Consider the following 20,407-nt stretch of genomic DNA (forward strand, 5'->3'; position numbering starts at 1 on the left):
AAGCAGAATGGCTGAATGGATTAAAAAAATCAAAATCCAATTATATCCTGTCTGTAAGAGACTGACGTAGATTTAAGAATACATAGAGAGTGAGATTGAAAGGATTGAGAAATATATCACATGCAAATTGTACACTAAAGAATAGTAGTGACATAAAAACGATTTGAGAGACAGAGTGCAGGATGGGGAGGGGCAGAGAGAGGGAGACACAGAATTTGAAGCAAGCTCCAGGCTCTGAGGTGTCAGCACAGAGCCCAACGTGGGGCTTGAACTCACGAACCGTGAGATCATGACCTGAGCCAAAGTTGGATGCTCAACTGTCTGAGCTACCCAGGCTCCCCGTTAAAAACTATTTTAAAAGACAGAATGACATAGGATATAAAGGGATCAGTTTATCAGGAATTATAGTAAACAGTTATATATGCCTCTAACATTACAGCACCTGTGTAAAGCAAATACTGACAGAGCTGAAGAGAGAAATAGTAATACAGTAATAATATTAGATTTCAATATCCCACTTTCTATAATGGATAGAAAATCCAGGCAGAAAATCAATGAGGAAACTGCGATCTTGAACAAAATGGACCTAACCAGACATACAGAACATTTCTACCCAACAGCAGCAGAATATACATTCTTTTCAAGCACACATGGAATACTCTTCAAGGTAGATCTAATGTGAGGTAACAGACAAGTCTTAACAAGTTTAATATTGAAGTCTTTCCAAGTATCTTTTCCAAACACAATGGAATGAAACTGTAAGTCAGGAAGAAAAGCAAAAATTCATAAATATGTAGAAATTAAACCACATTTGAACAGCTAGTGGATCAAAGAAGAAATCAAATTAGAAATTTTAAAATCTCTTGAGAAAAATGAAAGCAAATGCTCAATATACCAAAACAGGGAACACAGCTAAAGCATTACTGAGAGGGAAATTTATAGCAATAAACACTCATATTAGAAAGAAAGAAAGATCTCAAATCAACAACCTAACTTTACACCTTAGTGAACTAGAAAAAGAACTAAGTGCAAAATTAACAGAAGGAAGGAAATGATAAAGATCAAAGCAGAGGTAACAGAAAATACACAACAAAAAAATCAACAAAGTTGGGTTTGTTTTTTTGTGTGAAAGATTAGTAAAATTGACAAAAATTGACCTTTAGCTCTATTCTAAGTAAAAAACGGAGTGGGCTCAAATCAAAAAATTAAAACGTCACAGAAATTAAAAGGATCATGAGAGAGAGACTAATATGGACAATTATATACCAACAAATTTGATAACCAAGAAGAAATTGTTAAATTTCTAGAGATGTACAACCTACCAAGACTGATTCATGAGGAAATTAAAAATCTAATCAAACCTATTACTGGTAAGGTGATTGAATCAAAACCTTACTAGCAAAAGCCCAGGATAACATGGTCTCACTGGAGAATTCTACCAAGCATTTAAAGATGAATTAACACTATTCCTTCTCAAACCCTTCCAGAAAACTGAAGAAGAGAGAACACTTCCAAACCCATTTTATGAGGTCAGTGTTACCTTAATCCCAAAGCCCAGACAAAAATATTAACAAGAAAATTATAGGCCACTAACCCTGATTAATACTGATACAAAAGTCCTCAACAAAACACTAGCAAACCTAATTCAACAACATATTAAAGGGATTCTACATCATGACCAAGTGAGATCTACTTAATACAAGGATGATTGGTAGCAAAAATCAGTTCGTGTGATACACTACATTAACAGGATGAAGGACAGAAACCACATGATCATCTCAGTTGATGGCAGAAAAAGCACCTGACAAAATTCAATACCCTTTCATGATAAAAACAACCAACTAGGGATAGAAGGAAATTTATGAACATGATAAAGTCCATATAGGAAGAGCCCACAGCTAACATAATCCATGGTGAAAAACCAAAAGCTTTTCCTGTAAGATTAGGAACAAGGCATGGACCCCTATTCTTGCCACTTCTGTGCAACAAAGAATTAGAAGTCCTAGCCAGAGAATTCAGGCAAGTAAAAGAAATAAAGGGCAGCCAAATAAGAAAGGAAGAAGTAAAATTAACTCTATATAGATATGATCTTATATGTCATAAACTCTAAATAGACTCCACACACAACTCTGTTAGAACTAATTCAGCAAATTTGCAGGATACAAAATCAACACAAAAAGTTATGGTTCTATGGACTAACCATAAAAAATCCAAAGAGTGTTTTAAAAAAGTCATTTACAATAGCATCAGAAAGAATAAAATTCAGGAATAAACTTAATGAAGGAGGTAAAAGATTTGTACAATGAAAACTATAAAACATTGCTGGAAGAAATTGAAGAAGACATAAATAGACATTTCATGTTCATGGATTAGAAGACTTAATATTGTTAAAATACCCAGTTTTACCCAAAGCAGTCAACAGATACAGTACATTCCCTATCAAATTTTCAGTGGCAATTTTTGCAGAAATAGGAAAAAAATTCTAAAATTCATATGGAATCTGGAAGGACCCAAGACTGTTTTGATTATTCAAACCAATAATCAAAACAGTCTTGAGAAAGAAAAGCATAGGCAATACAAGCAAAAATAAACTAGTGGGACTACATCAAACTAAAACTAAAGAGCCTCTGCTCAGCAAAGGAAATAATGAACAGTGAAAAGGCATACTGTGGAGTAAGAAAAGAGTTGCAAACTATCTGATCCAAAGTATCGGAACTCATAAAACTCAGCAACAACAAAAATCCAACTGAAAAATAGACATTTCTTAAAGTAGACATACTAGTGGCCAAAAAACATATGAAAAAAATGGTCATCACTAAACATCAGGAAATTATAAATCAAAGCCACAATGATTAGGATGGCCACTGTGAAAACAATAAGCGTTCTCATGGATGCAAAGGAAAGGGAACCCTTATACGCTATTGATGAGACTGTAAAATGGTGCCACAGCTGTGAAAAGCAGTATGGAGATTCCTCAAGAGATTAAAAATAGAAATACCATATGATCCAGCAATTCCACTTTTGTGTGTGTGTATGTGCACAAAATAACACAAGACAGAAAACAATTTACAGGGGCGCCTGGGTGCCTCATAGTTGAGCATCCAACTCTTAGTTTCAGCTCAGGTCATAATCTTACGGGTTCATGGGATTGAGCCCCGCGTAGGGCTCAGCGCTAACAACGTGGAGCCTGCTTGGGATTCTCCCTCTCCTCTCTACCCCTCCCCTGTGCGCAAGCATGTGCTTATCTCTCTGAGAATAAATAAACCTTTAAAAAAAAAAAAAAGAAAATATCTTTGCATACAGTGGAGTATTATCAATCTTAAAAAAGGAAATCTCTTGGGGCGCCTGGGTGGCACAGTCGGTTAAGCGTCCGACTTCAGCCAGGTCACGATCTTGCGGTCCATGAGTTTGAGCCCCGCGTCAGGCTCTGGGCTGATGGCTCAGAGCCTGGAGCCTGTTTCCGATTCTGTGTCTCCCTCTCTCTCTGCCCCTCCCCCGTTCATGGTCTGTCTCTCTCTGCCCCAAAAATAAATAAACGTTAAAAAAAAAAAGTTAAAAAAAAAAAAAAAGGAAATCTCAGTATATGCTACAACAAGAACCTTGAGGACTAAATGAAATAAGACATTCACAAAAGGTAAATACTACATTGACTCTTATTTACATGATCTTTCTAAAGTGTCAAACTTTTAGAAACTGAAAATAGAATGGTGGTTGCCATGGTTAGGAGGAGGAGAGGAAGGAGGAATTGTTGATCAGTGGGTATAAAGTTTCAGTTTTACAAGATGAAAAGTTCTAGAGTTCTGTTCACAACAGTGTGCATAAAGTTAATACTGTACTGCACACTTAAAAATAAGATTATAAATTTTGTTACATGTTTTTTGACTGCAGTAAAATAAGCATATTTTGTTAATATACTTAATTTATAATAATTTACTTAAATATTTCTCTGTTGGACATTCTGACTTCTAAGTTTTCTCTCATAAATAATGCTAAAGATAATGAATGTTCTTGTAAGTTATTTAATCTGTTACATTATTTCTTAAATGTCTGAGGAAAGGTGACCTGCGTAAAATTATGCATATTTTTATGGCTCTTGAAATAGATTGCCAGTCTGGACACATCTTTTATTCTCCTACTATTAAAACTTATCTCTTAAGTGGAGAGTATTAATATAAATAGTATGTTTTGCTAAAGATAAGGCAAACCCATCATGATAGGTTGTTTTGTCTTAAATATTTTTCTGTTTTACTACTCAGAATCTACTGTGCTTCTTTAGATATTTGAAAGAATGAGTATGATAGGAAAAGTTTAAATAGTCCTATGTAACATGTGATACAAAGAGAGAACTTGGTTCTCCTGCCCAAGTTAGTATTCATAAAGAATGTTTTTTTTTCCTTTTTTTTTTTTTTTTTTTAATACTTAGGAACTTTTCTTCTAATACTTGGTAATAGGTTCAGAATTCTTACCCTGTGTCTTTTATATAAATCAGCTTTAAAGTAGCTTCACTTCTTAATTATATTTTAGCTAAAATATATTGGTCATAGTTGTTCATTTATATGGTTTGACAAAGAAAAGGACATTCAATAGCATTGTATAGTGAAATAAACATAAAAGTCTTTAGATGATACCAGTTTTTAGATATTAGGCTACCTCTGTATTACAGTGAGTTGGCAAACTCCCCACCCACTCCCTGTTTTGTAAGTAAAGTTTTATTGGGACACAGCCATACTTGTGCATTTACATATTGTCTGTGGCTGCTTTAGCTACATCACAGAATTGAGTAGTTGCAACAGCAACCATATTTCCTATCTGGACCTTTACAGAAAAAGTTTGCCAACCTCTATTCTAGATGATTGGTTTTCAGTAGTGATGTTAAATGATGAAAATTGCCTTGATTCAGTATTATTTTTGTAATAACTTCCCTATTTACTGTCCTTCTGATAGTCCTTCATTAACTGAAAGAAAAGAGCTAGAATTACAGCTGTTGCATCTAGAATTGCATATAATTCAGGACTTAGCGGTTTTTGGTTTTTTTTGCCTTTTTTGGAATTGTGTTTGAGAGAGTTGTCTTGCGTGCATTATAGGGAAAAAAAGGTAGATCACTAATAGTAGCATTTCATTTTATCTGGATAGGTTTTAATTTTAAATTTAGTGTATTTTATTTTTTCATTAACTGAGTTTATTTGAAAAAGAAAATACGTTTTTATTGTCTAGACAAAATCAAATGGTACAAAAGGATATACAGAGAAAAGGAAGTCACCTTCCCCAAAGAACCACTCCTCCCGGTTTCCTATGTTTCATTCCAGAAGTAGTCTGTATGTATGTCTATACAAGTACATATATACTTATATATTGCCCCACTTTTTATACAAAATTAAAGCACATCATATCCCCTGTTCTCTACCTTGCTTTTTTCATTTAATATGTATTTATGATCTTACTGCTATAACCAATAATATTCCACTTAATTAAAGCAGTTTTTTAATGCTTTCTGTACATTATTGTCTTATTTCTTAACTGTCTCTATTCTTTACATAATTCAAGGAAAAACTTGGAAAGACAAATGCATTAGTCATCGTTCCAGGGAAACTTAGAAGACATTTTTGGTCTTTAAGAAAAAAAAAGATGACATTTGGTCTAAGAAAGTGTTTACTAATGATTTTTCATTATACACAGCAAGTTAGCTGAAGGAGTTGAATTTTTTTAAGAAAGTTCAAGTCTACATACTATGAATTTGTTACTTCATTTGTAGTTAATTCTCAAATTGTAATGTACTCACAGTGTCGAATATTAGTGGAAAACACATTCCAGATATTTTTAAAGAAATAGTGTTTCTTATTCCTCTACTGGCAAATATACAGAGAGATAACTGACTTCTAAAAAATAAGCAGACATTGAATTATATTTGACATTTGTTTCTTGCTACGTTAGTTGATAAATGTGATACTAATAAGAGTTAAAAAAAAAAAAAAAAGTAGGCTGTTGGGTAAGGGGCACTAAGGAATTTACTCCTGAAATCATTGTTGCACTATATGCTAACTAATTTGGATGTAAATTTTTAAAAATAAAAAAATAAAAGTAGGCTGTGTTATCAATAAAGCAGTGTATGGGGGACTACAGCAAAAACAGGAAATATGCCTGAAAGAACATCAAATTCTAATGACAGATAAAACCATTGAGTCATAAAACATTAAATTATACCAAATCATAACATGTTCAAATGGTTTTAATACCAGCTTATTCAGTAATACCCATATTCGAAGAAAGACCACAAACTGATTTAACAGTAACTCCACATGGATTCCCGTATTCAAATATAAGACCTTGGATTGTCTAGCAACTCACCTAGTTTACAAATTCTGATCAATCCACACTTACTAACTTTCACTGTAAAATTATCCTCTGATTAGCTCAAGCACCTGAAACCTGTAAGTGTCCTTTCCTCCCTTTTCCTTTGAGACCTTTTTCATTGTGGTGTCCTTTGCTCAGCAAGTCTCATAAACACAGGTTTATAGGCTTGTCCGTTTCCTTGGTGGGCTCTGTAAGATAGCTTGAAAAAAAAATTTCATTAGATTGATAGTTATCGTGGTAGAAATCAAAGTTGGAGAAACAAGGCAGTTTTCATTTATTTTTATTTTGTTTATTTAGGTTAACACTGCTACAGGATACTCACCGCTCACACCTGAGGGAATATGAAAAATACATACAAGATGTCAAGAGTTCGAAGAGTACCATCCAGAAACTAGAGAATTCATCAAATCAAGCTCTAAATTTTAAATTCTATAAAAGCATGAAAATTTATGTGGAAAATTTAATTGACTGTCTTAATGAAAAGGTACATGGTCATAAATACAATATTTCCTTTTTATAAAAAAATCCCCTTACCATGAGATTTTTTTTTTTTTAAGTCTAATATCCCACAACTAATTTCCTTCAGGGTTTTCCTACACATTTTTGACATGCTGTGATATTAAGTATCCCCTTAATATTGGACAGTTGGGATTTTTTTGCAATTATTTTGGTATTATAAATAACAAAGTTTGTATATAAATTTTTGTGTTAAAATTCCATTTGTTTAAAAAAATTCCTAGAAAGTGAATTATTAAGTCAAAGTTTCTAAATATCTTTTAAAGCTTATGAAACATTGCTAAATTATTTGAACACCAGAAAGATTGCATCAGTTTTACTTTTAGCTTACTTCATTTAAAAAATGATTTTTGCAGGGGTACCTGGGTGGCTCAGTCAGTTAAGTATCCGACTTTGGCTCAGGTAATGGTTTCATGGTTCATGAGTTGGAACCCCACATTGGGCTCTCTGCTGTCAGCACAGAGCCTGCTTAGGATCTTCTGTCTGTCTGTCTGTCTGTCTGTCTCTCTCTCTCTCTCTCTCTCTGCCCTCCCCCCTCCACTTACACTCTCTCTCAAAAATAACATTAAAAAATTTTTTTAATAAATAATGTTTTTTGCTTGTACATACTTATTTTGATCTCAAACAAAACCTTTGTTTTATTAACACATGCAGTCTCTTTTTGTGAGTTGTCTTTGCCTTGTTATCTTTTTTCATATTGGCAATTTTTCTTTTTTTTTCCTTTTTTTTCCTTATATGGTGAAAATTCTTTACTGCTTAAAATTTTTAATGCCACTTGATATAGGTAAACTTTCCAGTTTGTCTTTTGATTTCGTTTGCAGTGTTTTTTTTGACATCCTGATCATTTGACATTTTTGTGTTAATCAGATTTATGAATCATTCTCTCCCTTTATAAGTCTGCTTTTGTTTTATACATACTAAGTCCTTACATTTGGGTCTTGAGTTGACTTTTTTTTTTAAGTAGACAAACCATTTAAAAAATACACTCTACTTTCTTCATTGCTTTTTATTTACATTTAACATATTACCAAATAATTGGATTTTTTTCTCTCCAGTTGTTTCAAGTTGACTACCTTTTATCGTCACTTGGTAGTTACTTTCTGAAGTATTTATTGCAATACAACTTAATTCATTGATCCTTGAAGAATTAAAGTTTCATTGGCCTACACATTGATGTACCCAGGGCAGCTGCTATGGGAACATCATTGGAGTGGGGAGAATTGTTGCTCAAGAAATGTAAGAAACTAATCATTCATTTTTGCTTCACAGCTTTCTTACCTTTCTGGTTAGGTCTCTTCCATTCTCCCCTTTTTTCAGATTTAACAGTTTCCTCAAGTGCTCTCCTACAGTCTGCCCCCTCGGCTTATGAAAAATATCTACACCTTTATTTTTTCCTCCTAATATCTCAAATAAAAAAGAATCCTATTTGGGGGTGCCTGGGTGGCTCAGTTGAGCGTCCGACTCAGTCATGATCTCACAGTTTGTGAGTTAAGGCCCCACATCAGGCTCCACACTGACAGTGCAGAGCCTACTTTGGATTCTCTCCCCACCCCACCCCCCACCCACCCCTCTCTCACTCACGCACGTATGCTTTCTCTCTCAAAATTAAAAAAAAAAAAAAAATCCTATTTCTTATCTATTCACTCCTATCCATGTTCCAGACTCGAACCCATTTGCTTTCATTTTTTATGATATTTATAGCTGTTTCAGTGCAGTAAGTTGATTATCAATATTAAAGTATTGGCAGCCAGGTCTCTATCTCACAATCTTTTTTTAATTAACATGTGGTAGTATTGGAAATGTTTCTTTTATATGAGTATTGAGCACATATATATGCTTATCTGAGTATTACTTTTTATAATTGATTATTGATGACCTACAAAATGTTACTTATATGTGTATTTCAGATTATCAGCATCCAAGAAATAGAGTCATCCATGCATGCACTCCTTTTAAAACAAGCCATGACCTTTATGAAACGCAGGCAAGATGAATTAAAACATGAATCAACGTATTTACAACAATTATCACGTTAGTGTTTTTCATATTCAATATCATTTGATTTATCAGCTAGAGAATAAAAATATTTTTATTTCTGTATAAAAAAATGCCTTTTTGTGTATTTTCCCACTAACCTTTCACCTATTTCTTTGCAAATACCCCAAAATATTTAGAACTAGGGCTTCAAAATATCTTGAATTAAGCCTAAGACAAAAAAAAAATAAAAATTACAACTTCTAATCATTTGGTATTTGAGACAGTATATGGCTATATAATGACTTTGTTGAGATGAGTTGACCTAAGTCCGTAGGCTGTGTCAGAAATCTAACTTAAAGATTTCATGGCTGATCCACGGATTAGGTGTGGAGGTTAAAGACATTTTGGTGGGTTTTAGTAGAGAATCATCTGTAAGATCTCAAATAAGATTTGGATGCTGCCTTTTAGTTCTCACACTGGTTTTGTCTTTTCAGAGATGCCTTCCTTTGATTAGGTTCTGTTGGGGAATAGTGAAGGAGATGAGATCGTAACCAAGTAGCTGATTAAAGCAAAATGACTTTCAAACACATGACTTGTAGTTAGTTATAAATTATGGTACGTACCAAAGTAACAAATAATATGAATAACTTACTGGTAATGCAAATATTTCTAGTAATTCAGGGATGAGAAAAAAAAAAAAAAAACTGGTGAAAACACCTGAAAAAGAATACAAGAAAAAGAAACACGGTAGAATTTTATTACTGTTCTCAAGTGCTGAACTATAGTCACCAGCCAGGGTATCTTAGGCTAGCAGGCTCAATGCCTATCAATATTGTGATAGGGAGTTAACATTATAATTTCGTTATATGATGAAGTATGCGATTTAAGCAAAGTAAGTGTGTTTATATATATACCTACATGTATATACACCCAAAATACAACTTTTGTTTTCAGAATGTTTCATTTTATTTCTTTTAAGAATTTGCAGCATGAAATTAATTTTATTTGTTAACAGGCAAAGCTGAGACATCAACAAATGGAAGTTTGGCTGTAGGTGAAAAAACTCCATGGATTTTGGAAGAGATTGAATCTCGAAGGTAGCTATATATAAAGTGAAGACTTGAGCAAGTATTTTTCACTACTTAACCATAGTTATCCCCATAACCGTAACTGAACATTAATTTGTGAGAATGACATAAAACCAAAATTTAGTTAAACAGTCCTTAGCCCCAGGGTTTAAAGACACATTGGTATATTGGATCAGTCAAAAGGAATGGGTAAGATGGCATTTATCGGTCTGGGACTTGCTTATAACTAGAAGCCGGTTATTATATTGTTACCCCCTCTTTAAAATCTGGGTAGCCCATGGGAATGTACTTTAAGAAAAAGAGGGAGAACCACCAATTCAGATTAACGAAGCTAAAATGCCAAAAATAATAACAAAATTGTGTGCTAATAATAATAATATGGTATATATTCTAGATATTGTAAATAAATGATGACTCCTAGTTTTTGTTTTAAAGTATTTCTTTTCAGCAGGAACTGTTTTTTGTTTTGTTTTTGTTTTTAGGAACTGTTTTAAATTTGTTTTCGGTTTATTGCAAAACATAGGTCACAAAGAAGACAAGCAAGGGCACTTTCTGGGAATTGTGATCATCAGGAAGGGACATCTAGTGATGATGAACTGTCTTCAGCAGACATGATTGACTTCCAAAAAACCCAAGGTCAGTTACCAGGTTTCTAATATGTCTTAATTTGAAGTACCGAAATGGTAGGAAATGCTTGGAAATGCTTTGCTGTGATTGCTCTTAAATATCGTTGGGGAAATTCAAGGAAAAAGGAACACATTTTTTTCCCCTTTAAGACTTCCTGGGGTGCCTGGCTGGCTCAGTCCATAGAGCATATGACTTGTGATCTTGGGGTCATGAGTTCGAGTTGCACACGGCGGGTAGAGTTTACTTAAAAAAAAAAAAAAAAAAAAGATTTTTCCTACCTTTGAAAAAATGGCATAAAATGGAGGAACATTGTGAGTTTTCTGCATCCTTATAGTTTTTTCCCTCAGCTTTTCTCATTTTTTATAAAGGAGCCATGAACAATTTGGTTTCATTTCTCTATTGTATACCTTCTATATTATCATTTTTAATTGAAAACAATTAAATTTAGGGGTGTCTGGTTGGCTCAGTTGGTAGAGCATGCGACTCTTGATCTCAGGGTTAGGAGTTAGAGCCCATGTTTAGGGTAAAGATTACTTAAAAAGAAAATCTTTTGAAAATAAATAAGACATTTAAATTTAATAACATTATTTTAGTGATTCATAGGTAAAATGTCACATATTTGAAAGAATGTGGGCTTTACAGGGCCACCTGGGTGGTGTAGTCGGTTAAGTGTCCAACTTTGGCTCAGGTTGGTCATGATCTCACAGCTCATGGTCTCGAGCCCTGCGTCAGGCTCTGTGCTGACAGCTCAGAGCCTGGAGCCTGTTTCAGATTCATTCATTCTCTCTCTCTCTCTCTCTCTCTCTCTCTCTCTCTTTCTCTTTCTCTTTCTCTCTGCCCCTTCCAATCCCCCACTCTGTCTCTCAAATAATAAATAAAAGTAAAAAAAAATTTTTTTAATGTGGGTCTTACAGTCAAAACAGATGGTTTCAAACCCATCTGTCTCTATTTTGTGTGATCTTAGATCCATTGACCTCCCTGAGTCTCATGTTGTTTGCTCGTTTGTCTATAAATAGTCACACCTACCTTGTAGAGAAGATAGTTATGATGCTGAAATAGCAGGGAATCAATAAGTGGTGGATTTTGTTAGTGTCAGTATTGCTATTAAAGTGATTTTTTAAAAATAAAAGGTAATTTATCTGTTAATATCAAAGGAAAGTTTTCAGCTCTGTTGAGTACATACATCATTACACGTGATGATGTTTATAGGAAGCAAAGCTCACAAACTTAAAATGCAAAATATACAGAGACTCTTTTTGTTTACAGGTGAAATTTTACGGGATCACAAGAAGATTTTTGAAGATGTACATGATGATTTTTGTAATATCCAAAATATTTTGTTGAAATTTAAACAATGGCGAGAAAAGTTTCCTGATTCTTATTATGAAGCTTTCATTAGTTTATGCATACCGAAGCTTTTAAATCCCCTAATCCGACTTCAGTTGATTGATTGGAATCCTCTTAAGGTATTTAAGCTTAACATGTGAAAGAAATAATTCTGTCCTGTTCATTACTGAAGTGCCCTTGTTATTAGGTTAGCTTTAAAATACACAGAGTTGGAATTGATAATTAGTGCTTTGGGGTAGTAGTCTGCATTCATGTTTTCTTGGTTCTTCTCTTATATTTAAGGCTGAATAGCACTAAACATCTGTCAAGGAAACACTTTTTTGTTGTCTTTCAGCTTCTTCTATGGTAAGTTAAGGTCATTTTTAAATCATTGAAAAATGTGAAGGTAGTATTAGCTTTTAAGAATTTTAGTCTGTGTGATATAGGTACCAAGAGTTTTGTAGTTGGAGATGCTATATTGGGACTATTTGGTTTGGAAAGCTACACTGAGGAGGGATTTAAATGAGGATTTGAAGGTTATATAAGATTTAAAACAGGAGAAAAAAAGGAAAACTGTTTTTGTAAAGGTACGTAAGGAGAAATCCTAGTTCAGGAGCTAGAGGTTGCATAGAGGTTCAGATCCTAAATTAAGAGATAGGAACTTATTTTGATAAATAATGGGAAGAGTAGAATTATGAAAGTGTTTTAGGAAGTCCTAGCAGCTGGCTAACTTGGAGGGAAGAAACAGGTGAGATAATACTGGAAGGCTATTGCTGTAGCCCAAGTCCAAGGTAGTGAATCCCTTACATACAGTGATAGTGATAAAGGGAAGAGAAATAAAGGGTTGATTATAGGAGGTTTTGTGAATTAAGAATCAGTAAAAAGCTTCTGCACAGTGAAGGAAACAACAAAACTAAAAGGCAGCCTATTGAACAGGAGAAGATATTTGCAAATGACATATCTAATAAATTAAGGTTAGCATCTAAAATGTATGAAGAACTTATACAGTTCAACACCCTCAAAAAACCAAACAATGCAATTAACAATTGGGCAGAAGACACGAATAGACATTTCTCCAAAGAAGACATCCACACAGCCAACAGACACATGAAAAGATGCTCAACATAATTGATCATTAGGGAAATACAAATCAAAACCACAGTGAGACATCACTTTAAACCTGTCAGAATGGCTAAAATAAAAAACACAAGAAACAAGTGATGGCGAGGATGTGCAGAAAAAAGGAATCTTCATGCACTGTTGGTGGGAATGCAGACTGGTGCAGCCACTATGGAAAATGGTATGGAAGTTCCTCAAAAAGTTAAAAAATAGAACTACCCTCTGATCCAGTAATCACACTACTGGGTATTTACCCCCAAAATACAAAAACATTAATTCATACATGCACCCCTATGTTTGTAGTAGCGTTATTTACAGTAGCCACAGTATGGAAGCAGCCTAAGTGTCCATCGACTGATGAAAGGATAAAGAAGATGTGGGGTATGTGTGTGTGTCTCTATATACACAATGGAATATTACTCAGCCATAAAAAAGAATGAAAGCTTGCCATATGCAACAACATGGATGGAGCTAGAGAGTATAATGCCAAGTGAAATAAGTCAGAGGAAGACAAATACTATATGACTTCACTCAAATGTGGAATTTAAGAAACAAATGAGCAAAGGAAAAAGAGACAAATCAAGAAATACACTCATAACTGTGGAGAACAAACTGATGGTTACCAGAAGGGAGAGGGTTAAGGGAATGGGTGAAGTAGGCAGTGAAGATTAAGGAGTGCACTTGTGATGAGCATTGAGTGATGTATGGAATTATGGAATCACTATATTGTATACCTGAAACTAATATAACTATTTTAACTATATTGGAATTAAAATTAAAGAATTAGTAAAATACCAAGAATAACCTTAGCACACCACATTGAAAGGTGACCCCAGTGTTTTGATTCTGGGTTATTAGAAAAGCGGTAGTTCCATTAATAGAAACGGGAACGTTCCAGAGGGAAAAAGATTTTGAAGGAAGTTTTACTTTGTACATGGATGCTGAAATGATAGTGGAACATCCATGTGGATGTGCCTAGTAAGAAAATGGAAATGAGAAAACAAAGTTGTAAGAATAGAGGAAAACTGAAGATAAAAATTTAACGAAGTGAAGGCGACAGAACCATGTCCTTTTATCTTTCTCTGCCCCAGTCATGCATGTCTGTTGCTCACTGTGTTGGGTTCAGGGCCAGGCAGTCTTCATAATATAGAAACTAAGCTTATCCCTAAGAAAATGGTAAGCAGTTTGTTGCACAGGAGCCTCGTTGTTAAGCACTCAGGCCAAATTGAGTAGTCTGTTACACCTAGTGGAGATCTGTTCATTCATTCATTCATTCAACAGATCATAATTGGCCAGTCTGCTACTTGCCTCATAAGCTAAACCACCTATAAAATACACACTTGTGCCTATGAGAATTGAGGGAACCAAAAGTGAATTTTGTATGATGTAAATTGAATTTTTGTAAACAAAATCTATATTTATTTTAAGTGATATTCTTACAAATGTATATATTTTTTTCAGTAGTAAAGTGTGGTAGGTTCTGAATATGGCATTTTTGGCATATTTGTCATATGAGTGATGCATGGAATGTAGTTTTCTGTCATATTTTTGAGACATCTTGTCCTAGTCATGCCATCCTGCCTACCCTTGGTCTAGTGTTTTATATAGGGAGTTAAAATATGGAATTACTCCTTTTTTTCCTCAGAAAAGCTCTAGTGATTACTGAAAAAACTAACTTTTTAAAAATAAACTGTGTAAGAATTTATTGATAACTTTAATAATTTTATTTATAAGTTTGATGCTGTAGGCTTAAAACAGATGCCATGGTTCACATCTATAGAAGAATATATGGCTAGCAGTATGGAAGATTCAAAGAAGGAAGATGGTTCTGATAAGAAAATCTTGTCTGCTATCATCAATAAAACAGTTATTCCTCGACTTACAGGTACTGCTTTGTAAACTTGATAAAATTAAATTGTTCTCTGGCAGATCGAAGATCATTAATTTCTGTTACAGTCACAGATTCTTTTATCAGAAGTTTTCAAATACAAGTAATATGCATTAAAAATCAAGAGATGTCATAATTGAAGGTGGTTAAAAGAGCTTGTTTGCACAAGGGATTGGCTACCAGACTAGCTAGTACTCTTCAGCCTTTAGCATTTGTGACATTAGTGTTGCTTTTATAACCCCTAAGTCATTTATTTGATTCCTACTGCATGTATTTCTTCCTTTCCCTTGACTTCTTCCCCTTTCTTGTTATTTTCTTTTTTAACGTTTGTTTATTTTTGAGAGAGCAAGACAGAGCATGAGCAGGGGAGGGGCAGAGAGAGAGGGAGACACAGAATCCAAAGCAGGCTCCAGACTCTGAGCTGTCAGCACAGAGCATGACGAGGGACTTGAACTCAACCAACTGCAAGATTGTGACCCCAGCCAAAGCCAGACACTTAACTGACTGAGTCGCCCAGGCATCCCTTGTTATTTTTTCTTTAAAAAAACATTACTACATCTTCATATCTGCATTTAGCATTGATGCTTGTGCTTCAGTCTGAAGGTTTATTTAAACTGAAATTGTACTTGATAAAGATCTGTTTCACCATGGCCCTGAGAATGGATTTTGATAGCAAAGTCTATAGAACTGTCTTAAATGATGAAGCAACTACTTTCTATTGCTTCTTAGCCAATTTGGCTAAAACTTTAAGATTTTTCTCAGCATATCTTGCAGTGCAGTCATGGTTGTATTAAGTTACTACTTTTACCTAGTTGTCTTAATGATAGCACAGGATATATATGACTGATTTAAATACTCTTCTGAAAACTCCAAATACTTCACTTAAAATTAAACCTCAAGTAAGTAGAATTATGAGAAATTAATACTGTGTATTTATTCTTAAGTTCTTTCCTGGATGCCCTTGTACTCTTCATGAACCCCTAGGCTATTTCATACTCTGTTTTAGTGTTATCTATATTTTTGTTCATTGTGGTAACCAGTAACTAAATGTGGTTATTAAAATACACATTTCAAGGAAATAAAAATTAAAATTCAGTCCCTCAGTCACACTAATGACACTAAATTCTTAGTAGTCATATGTAGGTCATGTCCATCAAATAGTGCAGATATAATGTGTTTTTTCCATCATTTAGAAAGTTACTTTGGATGGTACTCCTCTACTCAATTTTAAGTCCAAAGGAACCAGAGAAAATCCGGATCTTTCTTATCAAAGTACCTTCCGAATACATCCACTTGGATGTTCAACAGGCACCTCACAGTCCACATGTCAGATCATACTTAAATCCTTTGCTGTAGATCTGTTCTTCTTATATTCCTTGTCTAGAAAGTGACATCTCCATCTATCTACCCGTGTATTCAAACCAGGACTTTCAAGTCATTCGCTCCTCCATCTTCCTTCCTTCTTTCCTTCCTTCCTTCCTTCCATAAGCAATTGCCACATCTGGTTTTTTTCCATTTTCTAACCTATTTTCTATACAACAACCAAAGTAATCTGTCTAAAATGTGAATCTGCTTCTTTCATACCTCACTTAAAACGCTTTATTATTCTTAACTGCCTTTGGGATGAAGTCTAAACTCTTTAACATGACTTTCTTAGTCTTTCAGAATCACCTCTCTGCTTAGTAATTCTCCAACCCCATTTCTTGCTGAGCTCCACTCCTCTTTTCCCTCATCCCCACTTGTGTATTTCAGCTGTATTCTTCTTGTATCTTCTATGTTTCATCGTTTTGACAAACCTCCCAGCCCACTTCTTCTATCTTGCTAACTCCTCTTTATCTGTCAGGACTCAGTATGGACATCACTTCTAGGAACTGGTTTAGGCACACCTTTCTGGGTTCCTGTAGCACTCTGAACTTGTAGTGATACTTACACATTGAATTGTAATTGCTGATATAAATGTATTTGCCATTAGAGTTCTTCAAAGGCAGCTACCTACCTAATAATCTTGTTTATGCTGTCTCTTGTACTGAACATTAGGTACATAGTAGGCTCTCAGTATTAGTTGACCAGTTACCTCTAAAGTTATTAGAAGCCTAACTTTCCAGATGCTTGAGAAATCAGTTTTGTTTTTTGCTTTTTTTTTTTAACCTATTTCATTTTTTCTGTTATTTAACTTGTGTTTTACAAGGGTCTGTCCTATGTTAGACCCTGTTGTTGCTTCAGCATATATAGTGAATAATAATCCCTTCCCTCCAGGAGCTTATATTCTGTAAAAAATAATTAATAAACAAGATAAAATCTAGAACATATTAGTTATGAGGGCTAAGATGAAAAGGTAAGGGAAAGGGATACAAATTATTGAAGAGGAGTGCAATGTAAAATAGATTGGCTAGGGGTGCCTCGGTGGCTCAGTCAGTTGAGCGTCCAACTCTTGATTTCAGCTCGGGTCATGATCCCAGGGACATGGCATAGAGTACCACGTTGGGCTCTGCCCTAGACTAGAGCCAGCTTAAGATTTCCCTTAAGATTCTTTCTCCCTCTCCCTCTCTTCCCCACTCATGTACGCTTTCCCTCTAAAATAAAAAATAAATAAATAAAATAAAATAGATTGGCCAATTCCGAAAGGAAGAAGTGGGCCATATGAATATCTGAGGAAACAGAATCCAAGGCAGTGGAAACAGCAAACACAAAGGCCCTGAGGCAGGAGCTGGCCTAATTTGATTGAAAAACAGCACATAGGCCAGCCAGTGTAGCTATACTAGACTGAGGAAGGGTGGAAAGCAGGTAGAAGTTAACAAAATGACATGAGCTACATTATGTGAGTCCTTATAATCATTTGTAAGGACTTCATTTTTTTTATTGTAAGTGAAAAAGTGAGAAGTAATTGAAGAGTTATTTTTTTTTTAAGTATACTTACTTTGAGAGAACAAGTAGGAGAGGGGCAGAGAGAGAGGTGGACAAAGAATCCTAAGTGGGCTCTGTGCTGACAGCCGATAGCTTGATGCAGGGCTTGAACTCATAAACCACGAGATCATGACTTGAGCTGAAGTTGGTTGCTTAACTGACTGAGCCACCCAGGTGCCCAGAGAGTTTTGAACAGAGGAATGATACTATCTGCCTAACATTTTAACAGAATCGCTGTAGTTACTGTGTTGAGAATGAACAGTGGGCAGACTACTTAAGCTTTTGCAGTAATTAAGCAACAGGTGATACTGGCTTGGACTAGAGTGTTAAAAGTGGAGGTGCTGAAAAGTGGTCGAATTAAGCATACATTTCAAAGACAGCACTAACAGTTTGAGAATGGATTAGTTGTGTGAGTAAGAGAGGAATCAAGAGTGACCGCATGGGATTGGGCCTGAGCATTTGGAAGGACAGATTCGCCATTTCCTGAAATGGAAAAGACTGAGAGGAGCTTTAGGGTAAGGAGGTGTTATCAGGAGCTCAGTTTGACAAATGTTGAGTTTCTGATGCCTACCATCCAGGTAGAGATATCAGCTAGGTTGTTGAATATATCAGCATAAAGGAGAGGTCCAAGTAGCAGACATAAATTTGGAATTTATCAGCACGTGGATGACATTTAAAGCTGCAAAACTGACCTTAAATACTAAGGGATAAACATGAATAGGAAAGAGAAGGTAAGTGAGCTGAGTCCTGAGGTACTCCAGCGTTTTTAAAGTCAAAAGAGATGAAAGGCAGCCAGCAGAGGAGACCAGAGAGGTAGGTGCAAAACTCGGAGTGGTATCCCAGACGCCAAGAAAAAAAATGTTTGATGATGCCTGGGTGGCTCAGGTCATGATCTCGTGGCTCGTGGATTCGAGCCCTATATGGGGCTCTGCACTGATAGGGCAGAGCCTTTTTGGGATTCTCTCTCTCTCCCCCTCCTGCATTTGTTCTCTCTCTCCCTCTCTCCTTCTCTCTCAAAAATAAATAAAAATTTTTAAAAATGTTTGTGAAGGAAATGATCAACTGTTGCAGATAAATCAGATGGGGACTAGAATCAACCATTAGGCTTTGCAATGTGAAGGTCACCTGTGATGGTAAAAGTAGTTGTTTAGGTAGAATGGTTGGAGATCAGGCCTAATTGAAGTGTATTCAAGAGTTAATAGGAGGAGATAAATTGGAAATAGACAGTTCAGAGAGTTTTTTGAAGAATTATTGTAAAATGAAGGAAAGAAATAAGGCCGTACTAGAGGGGAAAGAAGGGTCAAGGGAGGCATTATTTTTAATATAAGAGAATAACTGGAGACTGATGGGGAAGATCCAGTAGAAGCAATGGCAATACCGGAGTTAAGAGGGCAGGATTCTGGGGGTGCCTGAGTGGCTCAGTCAGTTAAACACCTGACTTCAGCTCAGGTTGTGATCTCACAGTTTGTGATTTCAAGCCCCACATTGAGCTCTATGCTGGCAGCACAGAGCCTGCAGCCTGCTTCGAGTTCTGTGTCTCCCTCTCTGCCTGCTCCCCCCCTGCCACTGTCTCTCAAAAATAAATATTTTAAAAATATTTAAATGAAGAGGGTAGAATTCTGGGAACAGAATCTTCCAGTAAGCCAAAGGGGTTGATACCTTTTGCACAAATAAAAGATTGGCCTTAGCGAGGAGTGTGGTGCTTTATCAATGAGAATGGAAGACAAGAATATGTGGCAGGTAGGTGTGTAGATTCTGTGGTAGTCCTTTGTAGAACATCTCTTCTGATCTATTTTCTCATCATTGAGGAAGTAATCAGCTGAAGATGAGTGCAAGGGAAGAGAAGAAAAAAATAAATAGTCATCTAGAAGAGTCAAGTCCATTAACAAGAGTGAAGAGGAAGGAAAGCACAGGAAATAATCATCTGCATGGGAGGGAGGGGGAATGGGCCAGGGAAACAATGATTACTAGACAGCTTGAAGAGTTCACTGGGGTTTCACAGTGATAAATTTAAAGTGTATTTTTTTCTAGCCATGTTTTAGCCACATAGTTGGAGCCACAGACTCAATGACCAGTGGATTTAACTAGGGCTGTGATTGAGTGAGACAAGTTCAGCAGAGCCCAAAAAGGACAAGGAAATTGAAGATGTATGCAAATACATAATGGTAATGAATGGCATGGATTTTAATACGAAGGAGGGAAGTCTTTTCTGAAGACCTGAGTTATTTACACGTGACAGGCAAAGCAATCTAGGAAATAAATTGTACACTACTGAAACTTTTGTTTCAGACTTTGTAGAATTCATTTGGGATCCCTTGTCGACCTCACAGACAACAAGTTTAATAACACACTGCACAGTGATTCTTGAAGAACTTTCCACTTGTGGAAATGAAGTTAGTAAAGGCAAACAGGTAATAATTTCTAGAGTTACAAACTTCTTGATTTATTTATAACTTAATGTAATTTTGTTATAAATGTTTGTTTATAGAAGATGCAGAAGAAATAATTACCAGAACGCAATTTGGTGAAAGATAGATTTACTTTTGATTTATAAAAACTAGGATTGACCATTTCTTGCTCTTTGTAATAATTAGATGAAAGACTATACCTT

General features: G+C 35.3%; 1 protein-coding gene across 7 annotated transcripts in view; it reads left to right on the forward strand.

Moving 5' to 3' along the window:
• The window catches only part of GCFC2 (GC-rich sequence DNA-binding factor 2), a 54,028-nt gene that overhangs the window by 18,515 nt on the left and 15,106 nt on the right, over positions 1-20,407 (forward strand). For 4 of the 7 annotated variants that reach the window (XR_005785497.1, XR_005785498.1, XM_040458394.1 and 1 more), the window contains exons 6-13: positions 1,488-1,529; positions 6,649-6,835; positions 8,775-8,898; positions 9,860-9,941; positions 10,456-10,568; positions 11,826-12,025; positions 14,739-14,889; positions 20,086-20,207. Coding sequence is in view for 4 of the 7 variants with exons in the window: in XM_040458394.1 (XP_040314328.1) it covers positions 1,488-1,529; positions 6,649-6,835; positions 8,775-8,898; positions 9,860-9,941; positions 10,456-10,568; positions 11,826-12,025; positions 14,739-14,889; positions 20,086-20,207 (1,021 nt within the window). In the remaining 3 variants the exon portion in view is untranslated. Of the gene's footprint in view, positions 1-1,487; positions 1,530-6,648; positions 6,836-8,774; positions 8,899-9,859; positions 9,942-10,455; positions 10,569-11,825; positions 12,026-14,738; positions 14,890-19,827; positions 20,208-20,407 lie in introns of those variants that run through there. The other 3 variants (XM_040458395.1, XR_005785499.1, XM_040458392.1) reach the window with 3 other exon arrangements.

The sequence above is a fragment of the Herpailurus yagouaroundi genome, unplaced genomic scaffold, assembly GCF_014898765.1.
Source record: "Herpailurus yagouaroundi ecotype Mexico unplaced genomic scaffold, PumYag 221, whole genome shotgun sequence".
In the NCBI taxonomy this organism is placed as follows: Eukaryota; Metazoa; Chordata; class Mammalia; order Carnivora; family Felidae; genus Herpailurus; species Herpailurus yagouaroundi.